This window comes from Lycium barbarum, chromosome 5 (assembly GCF_019175385.1).
Source record: "Lycium barbarum isolate Lr01 chromosome 5, ASM1917538v2, whole genome shotgun sequence".
NCBI lineage: Eukaryota > Viridiplantae > Streptophyta > Magnoliopsida > Solanales > Solanaceae > Lycium > Lycium barbarum.
Window position 1 is genome coordinate 5,304,434 of NC_083341.1, and position 9,150 is coordinate 5,313,583.

At 33.4% G+C, this 9,150-nt stretch overlaps 1 protein-coding gene across 1 annotated transcript; it reads left to right on the forward strand.

Annotated features, from left to right (window-relative positions):
- The first annotated feature begins 985 nt into the window (after positions 1–985).
- LOC132642139 (uncharacterized) lies at positions 986–1,882 on the forward strand. The gene has a single exon (XM_060359405.1). The coding sequence runs from the start codon at positions 986–988 to the stop codon at positions 1,880–1,882; it is 897 nt and encodes a 298-aa protein (XP_060215388.1).
- The last annotated feature ends 7,268 nt before the right edge of the window (positions 1,883–9,150 follow it).

Below are 9,150 nucleotides of genomic sequence, written 5' to 3' on the forward strand. Positions count from 1 at the left end.
GTTAAGATTCGATAAATATTTAGTGGCAGATTTATTTGTTTTAAACATACTTACATTTGGTTTGTGGCTTGTGATCTTTCCGTGAACATAGACTAGATAGCATCAAAAAAAAAAAAAAGGGAATTTCTTTTCCCACGATTTGGATGGGAGTGACTGTCTTATGCTGCTGCTATACCTGCTGAATGAAATCATGGATTTCCATTTCATAGACAATAAATGAAGCTGCATATAGTTTGCATATGTTGCTGTATCTGCTGAGTGAAATTATCAAATGGCTGAATCTTATGTTTTTCTAGTCTAGGTTTCAGTCTGTTCCAATTGTTCTAGCTCGTATTTATTTGATAGAAGGAAGAAAGTTTGATAATGGTCGAAAATCGTGTTTGCTACTCTAGGTTTCTCATCATACTTCTCAGACTCATCATTGTGTCAAATGGTGAGTCAAGAAAAAGGATTTGAGTTCGCATACTGATATGTAGCATAACGATTTTATCGCTCAATTCTCCACCAATTCAAAACAGAATGTTTTATGTAAATTTGCTACTTAATGCCACGAACTTTAAGGTGCAAAGCTATTTGGTGGCCCACGAATTTCTAAAACATAGCACTATTCACAAAAGGATTGGATGGTAGCACCGTCAGTGATGTCATTTAGTTTACTATCATACATGATATATTAACTGTACGAGTAATTTTTACTTTTGGTTGTGCATACTGTTTGTGGAAGAAAAAAAAAGGTTATTGGTTTGTGGAAATAAAAATACTATTTTGAAATTATGTTATTTTATTATTTCTAACTCAAATATTTTTATGATAGTTTTGATCATCATGTCGAATTTGTCGAAGCTTGAGTTTGTGGCACTTGATATCTCCGGAAAAAAATTACCTATCATGGGTACTCGATGCTGAAATTCACCTAGACGCCAAAGGTCTTGGTGCCACGATTACTCAGGATAATACAGCATCGAATCAGGACAAAGCGAAGGCAATGATTTTCCTTCGTCATCATCTGGATGAAGGATTGAAGGTTGAATACCTGACAGTGAAAGATCCACTTGAATTATGGACTGGTTTGAAGGAAAGGTATGACCACATTAAGGTAACGGTATTGCTCAGGGCTCGTTATGAGTGGATTCACTTACGGTTACAAGATTTTAAAACTGTATGTGATTATAACTCTGCTGTCTATAGAATTACTTCCCAATTGAAATTATGTGGGGATAATATAACTGACGAGGATATGTTGGAAAAGACTCTTACGACTTTTCATGCCTCCAATTTGGTATTACAACAACAGTACCGTGAAAGGGGTTTTAAAAAGCATGCTGATTTGATATCATGTCTTCTTGTGGCTGAGCAGCACAATACCCTTTTATTGAAAAATCATGAAGCCCGTCCCACTGGAACTGCTCCATTCCCGAAAGCGAATGTGGTAGCAACACATGGCCCAACTGAAAGAAGACAAAATAATCGGGGCCATAATAATGAGCGTGGGCGTGGCAGGGGCAAGGGACGATATAATAATCGTCGTGATGGTCGTCACCATAAAAGGGAGAACAATATAGGTTATCAAGGCAATCCTTCAAGGAACAACTGTCATCGTTGTAGTTTGAAAGGTCACTGGAAAAATGAATGTCGGGCGCCTGAACATTTTGTCAGGCTTTATCAAAATTCCTTCAAAAGAAAGGCAAATAGAGGTGGTGCCTCTTCTGCTAATGCCCGGGTGGAGTCACACATGACTTTTAAAAATAACGATGAGGCAGGGCCTTCACGAAAATATGATGATAATGTTGAAGCTAATTTGGCTTTGAAAGATGATGATTTTGATGGGCTTGATGATATTACTCATTTGGAAGTTGAAGACTTCTTTGGAGATCGAAATTGAGATTTGATCGTTTCATTGGGGAATGTGTTATGTTATTATTTTTATTTATGTGTTTTAAGTTGTCCTTATGTTGTTTTATTTTCAAGAAGTACTTAAGTTCTCTATGTTGTTTTATTTTCAAGGATTAGTAATTAAGTTTTATATTGTTAGTTTCCGTATTTCTTACGATGTATTTTTATTTTTATGAAGATAAATAAAATTCCCCAGTCTTTAATTGGATCCAAGATGAGTAATGGAGATATGCGCCTTTTGGATAGTGCTACAACTCACACTATATTAAGGGAAAAGAAATATTTCTCTCATTTGGTTATGAAAAGGGCTTCTGTTAATACAATATCTGGTAGTACAAAATTAATTGAGGGCTCTGGAAAAGCGACCTTGTTACTACCTGGAGGAACAATATTGGCCATTAGTAATGCACTATATTGCAGCAAGTCTCGAAGAAACTTATTAAGTTTCAAGGTTATTCGCCAAAATGGCTATCATGTTGAGACTGCCAATGAAGGAAAGATTGAGTACCTTTATATTATTACAATGAAAGTTGGGGAAAAGTTTGTGCATGAAAAAATTCCCGCACTTTCTTCCGGGTTGTACCATACAAGTATTGGTGCGGTTGAAACACATGTTGTAGTAAATAAAAGGTTTAATGATTCTAATGATTTTATCATTTGGAATGACCGGTTGGGCCATCCCGGTTCTAGTATGATGCGCAAAATAATTAAGAATTCACATGGGCATACTTTGAAGAACCAAAAGATTCTTCAATTTAAGGAATTCTCTTGTGCTGCTTGTTCTCAAGGAAAATTGATTATTAAACCATTAGCAACTAAGGTTGGGATTGAATCCCCCGCATTTCTGGAACGTATACAAGGTGATATATGTGGGACAATTCACCCTTCATGTGGATCATTTAAATATTATATGGTCTTGATTGATGCATCTACAAGATGGTCACATGTGTGCTTATTATCAACTCGCAATATGGCTTTTGCGAGATTGTTGGCTCAAATAATAAGGGTAAGAGCACAATTTCTAGATAATGCGATAAAGAAAATTCGTCTTGACAATGCTGGTGAGTTTACATCTCAGGCCTTTAATAATTATTGTACGGCCACGGGAATAACAGTTGAACATTCGGTGCTCATGTTCATACTCAAAATGGTCTGGCAGAATCAATGATTAAACGCCTACAATTGATAGCTAGACCATTGCTAATGAGGACAAAACTTCCTGTTTCGGTATGGGGACATGCTATTTTGCATGCAGCAGCACTTGTGCGTATAAGGCCAACCGGTTATCATGAATTCACCCCCATTACAATTGGATTTTGGTCAGGAGCCAAATATTTCCCATCTTCGAATTTTTGGATGTGCGGTATATGTTCCAATTGCTCCACCACAACGCACAAAGATGGGTCCCCAAAGAAGGTTGGGGATATATATTGGGTATGAATCTCCTTCAATTTTAAAATATTTAGAACCGATGACTGGAGATTTATTTACAGCAAGATTTGCTGATTGTCATTTTGATGAATCAGTATACCCAACATTAGGGGAGAACATAAGCAGTTGGAAAATGAGATAGATTGGAATGCATTATCACTATCTCATTTAGATCCTCGAACAAATCAATGTGAGCAAGAGGTTCAAAAGATGATTTATTTGCAAAATGTCGCAAATCAACTGCCAAATGCATTTACTAACCTTCCAAGAGTTACTAAATCTCATATTCCAGCTGCAAATACTCCAGTTCGAGTTGATGTCCCGGTAGGACAAACGATTAATGCAAATGAGTCCAGGACACGTCTGAAACGTGGTAGACCAATCAGTTCCAAGGATAAACATCCTCGAAAAAAAAAAGAAATAAATGATCAAGATGATCATCATGTGAGGGAAATTGCTCAAGAAGAGGCTCGAGACATAATAAATGATAAGCCCACAGAGAAGGTCCAGATACTTCAAAATAATGATAGTGAAGAGATCTCGATAAGTTATGTCTCGACGGGGAAAAGGTGGAACCGAAATGATATTGTGGTCGACAATACTTTTGCATATAATGTTGCTGTTGAGATAATGCAACAAGATGAGGATCTTGAGCCAAAATCTGTTGATGAATGTAGACAGAGAAATGATTGGCCAAAATGGAAGGACGCAATTCAAGCAGAATTGACTTCACTTGAAAAACGTGAAGTTTTCGGACCAATAGTCCGAACACCTGAAGACGTCAAGCCAGTGGGGTACAAATGGGTGTTTGTGCGAAAACGAAATGAGAAAGGTGAAGTCGTAAGATATAATGCACGACTTGTGGCACAAGGATTTTCGCAAAGGCCTGGCATTGATTATGTGGAGACATATTCTCCTGTGGTGGATGCAATTACCTTCAAGTATCTAATAAATCTGGCAGTTCGTGAAAAGCTTGATATGCAACTGATGGATGTTATCACAGCCTATTTATATGGCTCATTGGACCAAGATATTCTTATTAAAATCCCTGAAGGATTCAAAGTGCCCGAAGCATACAAAAGTTCGCAGGAAACTTGTTCAATAAAACTTCAGAAATCTTTATATGGATTGAAACAATCAAGGCGGATGTGGTACAATCGTCTTAGTGAATATTTGCTAAAGGAAGGATATAAAAATGATCCTATTTGTCCTTGTGTTTTTATAAGAAGATATGGGTCTGAATTTGTCATAATAGTTGTGTATGTTGATGACTTGAACATCATTGGCACTCCTAAAGAGCTTTCAAAAGCTATAGAGTGTTTGAAGAAAGAATTTGAAATGAAAGATCTAGGTAAGACAAAATTTTGTCTTGGCCTACAAATTGAGCATTTGACAAATGAAATATTTGTCCATCAATCAACATACACTGAAAAAGTTTTAAAGCGTTTTTACATGGATAAATCACATCCGTTGAGTACCCCGATGGTTGTGAGATCGCTTGACATAAATAAAGATCCATTTCGACCTAAGGATAATGATGAAGAGCTCATTGGTGATGAAACTCCATATCTCAGTGCAATTGGGGCATTGATGTATCTAGCCAATAATACCCGACCAGATATATGTTTTGCAGTAAGTTTATTGGCAAGATTCAATTCCTCCCCAGCAAAACGACATTGGAATGGTGTTAAGCATATATTCAGATATCTTCAAGGAACAATTGATCTGGGATTATTTTATTCTTATGAATCCAAGTCAGATATGATCGGTTATGCAGATGCAGGATATTTATCTGACCCACATAAAGCCCGATCTCAAACAGGCTATTTATTTACATATGGAGGTACAACTATATCATGGCGTTCAATGAAACAAATAATAGCTGCCACTTCTTCAAATCATACGGAAATAATAGCCATTCATGAAGCTAGTCGGGAGTGTGTTTGGTTGAGATCAATGACTCAACATATTCAGGAAATGTGTGGTTTTCTTTTGAAAAGGGATATTCCAACTATATTGTACGAAGATAATGCTGCATATATTGCTCAACTGAAGGGAGGATACATTAAAGGAGATAGAACAAAACATATTTCACCAAAGTTCTTTTTTACTCATGATCTTGAAAAGAAAGGTGAGATAGAAGTTCAACAAATTCGCTCGATCGATAATTTGGCGGATCTGTTCACTAAAGCATTACCAACATCGACATTTGAGAAGCTGATATACAAGTTTGGAATGCGTCATCTTCGAGAATTAAAGTGATCTTTTCATCAGGGGGAGAAAATACGCGTTGCACTCTTTTTTCCTTGGTCAAGATTTTATCCCATTGGGTTTTTCTGACAAGGTTTTTAACGAGGCAGCAAATAATGCGTAACGAGGCATATATATGGACATCCAAGGGGGAGTGTTATGAAATATAGAGTATGGATGTCCACTACACAAATATAATGCCTCTTCCATTATCTTCCACCATCTTAATGGATCTTCCACCATCTAAATGGTTCTTCCATTATCTTCCACCATCTTAATGGCTCTTCCATTATCTCATATATTGAATGCATATGTAGCACTATAAATAGAGGCATAAGTTTTCATATGGAGTGGACTTGAACACACATTTGGATGAATAAGAAAGCTCTCCTCTTTTGTCACGCTATTTCTATGGTTTTCATCATTTAATATTATTACTCTTTTAGCTTAGTTTTATAACAGTTTGACAATTTTTCGTTTATTGAGTTCCTCGCCTTCAATCTTCTGTAGTACTCTACTACTTCTTATGTTTGTCTTTTCTTAAAAAAGATAATTTGATTAAGTTATTTTTAATTATTTTTTAATTTTAAATTATATTCCCCCCGATTCTTGTCATTTTTTTTTTTGTACGGCTCTTTTAATTTGACTGAATTATCTTTATTTATTTTTTAATTTCAATTTAATAATATTTTCTTTTTTCGCGGCATTAATCTATTTTCACATTTATTGAGTAAGTGTAAAGGTGGAACTAATAATTAATTTTATCTTAATTTTCTAAAATGACAATTGTTTTGGACCGTCTATTTTTAGAAAGGACGACAAGTAAAATGGACCGGGGGGAGTACTAATCTTTCTTTTACCACTTTAATCTCTCTCGACATTTATTAGAGTAACAGTAAAGGTGGGAAAAAATAATTAATTGTATCTTGGGTTTTTAAAAGGACAAGTATTTTGGACCAATTATTTATATTAACTATGACAAATGAAATTGACCAGAGGGAGTATATTATACGTTCTCTATAACAATATGCTTTAACATCCAAAAATTATCTAAACAAACAACGTCGTTATAGAAAAAAAATTGTTGTATATACAGAAAGTTTTTTTTTTAAATTACATTATTAATATATCTTAGTCCTTGATAGTAAGATAATTTTTTTTTTTTTGGTAAATAGTAAGTAAGCTAATTATTAATCTTATTGCATTATCAATTAATATGTAATAAGTGATTTACCTATAAATACTCAATAAATGTTCTAATTATATAAGTATTTTTACATAGAGCATGTACTCTCAGGAAAATACTCAAAACAAGAAAGGAGAGGGAGTGGGTAATTACTTTTATTTAAGGACTCTTTTGTAAATTTAAAACAAAACAAAAGAATATATGTATCTAATTTTGAGTGTGAGTTTAAATACTAAATTTATTCTTCTTTCTTTAATAGATTGACATATTTAGAGATCACGTACAAATTATTACAACCTATGACTTTGTATTGTTAAAATTAGTGAGTTTGAAAAAAAATTAGTTCTCAAGTAATAATAGTGTTATTCTTTCTTGAAATATTTGTGATTTTAGACCCTTAATCATAGTTTAATTTTTTAATTAATTGAAATTACACTTTTGATGGAACATGTGAACCTTCAAGGATTTAAGGAGTTACAAGATGATCTAAACCGTTGAGTTACCAATGCGTTCTGTAAAATTAATATTAGAACAATATAACATATTTGTTATACAAAGAAATCAAAAACATTAAACAATTAGGGTGTAAAATACTTAATCGATTATCACAAGGACCAAATATAAAATTTATTAATAACTAAGGAATAAAAGCATAATTAACCCTTCTTCTTTAAAAAGATGGACTTACAATATAAAAAAGAAACATCCTTTTTTTTTAAATTCACTATTCTGAAGTTTTATTGATTTACTATATGTGTTATGGCCACATTTGAGATTTAGTTCTTAATTAGTGAATAGTCCTCTTTGGTAAGTTGTTCATTAAGCTTCTGTATCAGGTTTTGTAAACCAAATCTGATAGTCCTAATTCTAGATTTGCAATATCTTGACCTGCATGTGAATTCATTGAATTAAACATTCCTCTTTACAAAATGTTCATTTTTCTTTTTGGTCAAGTCAACCTTTCATACTACAAAAAACATTTGAAAAAAATAAATAAGCCAACCTCTTTAACCATTGTTGACTCATTCACATTAGGGACCTTTTGGAACTTTGGACCGACATACAATAGCACAACACTATTACTATTGAAAAAGGAAAAAACTCACACTTGATATCTGGACCAAAACAACAACAACAAAAAAGGTAAAAAATGTGATACATAGATTAGGTAATATTTTGTTTCTTTTGATAACGATAATGTTCGTTTCAGCTTGCATGAATCAGAAATGATTCATTGAGTATTTGGTATTTTCTGTCAACATGTGTATTAGAAAAATATTTATTATTCAAAGTTGAGGAAAATGAATTTGTTTGGATTGACTTATAAGTTGCTTATAAGCTGTTTTCAGCTTTTTTGAGTGTGTGGCTGGCCAGCTTAAAGTCATTTTATGCTTAAAATAAGCCCAAAAAATTAATTGCGTCCGTTTGACTTAGCTTATTTAAAGCAACTTATAAGTTGTTTCCAGCTTATAAGCTGTTTTTTTTAAGTCCATCCAAACAGGCTCAATATTTGATTTTTAGAACAATTGAAGGAGAAAGATAATTTTTACCCTTAGACATATTATATGTGAACTTTTTGCACCTATTTTTTTCTCTCTTCATATAGAATGAAATTCAACACGTTTCTTAGTTAAAAAAGGGGGTCAATTTATTTTGTAGCTTTTTAAATTGTTAGTTTGTATTTTAATACTCCGTTTCAAATTGTTTGTCTGATTTTAACCTGACACGAAAATTAAGAACATAACGAAGACTTTTGAATTTTGTGGTTTTAAACTAAAGATATGTAAAATGTACCAAAATGTCCTTTAATTTTGCGATCTTAAACATGTCACGTGAAAATTTGGAATTAAAGAGTTGTCAAAAAAGGAAAAAAACATTGTTTTTGGAACAGATTAAAAAGGAAAGTAAGACAAACAAATTGAAACGGAGGGAGCAGTAATTAACTTATTTCATTTTGTAGTTAAGATTATCAGCAGGGTTAATTATGTAACATACTATTGGCACCCCAAATTTACTCACCTTTTCAGCTAGTTGAGTCCTCAATTTGATTAAAAATGGTCCTCAGTTGAGATTGGTTTAGCACTTAACACCTCATATTCACAACTTTAAAGTCTTTAATTACCTTTACAGAGTAACCTTTTTGTTCAATAGCATTCTTTAGACACTCAAAGACATAGATGAAAATAGAATATACTCCGTAAATAATAAAAAGTCAAATCCTTTAAAAAATCAATACACAAGTTACTTTTTCGAGAGATAACTTAATGACTAGAGATACAAATCTTATAATCATATTACCTCCCAGTAGCTGGTTTAGTTTGAATTTTGAGAGCCAAACATTTTAATCTTGACCGTGAATTCGGACATGAAATTTTTAAATGTTAAAGTAA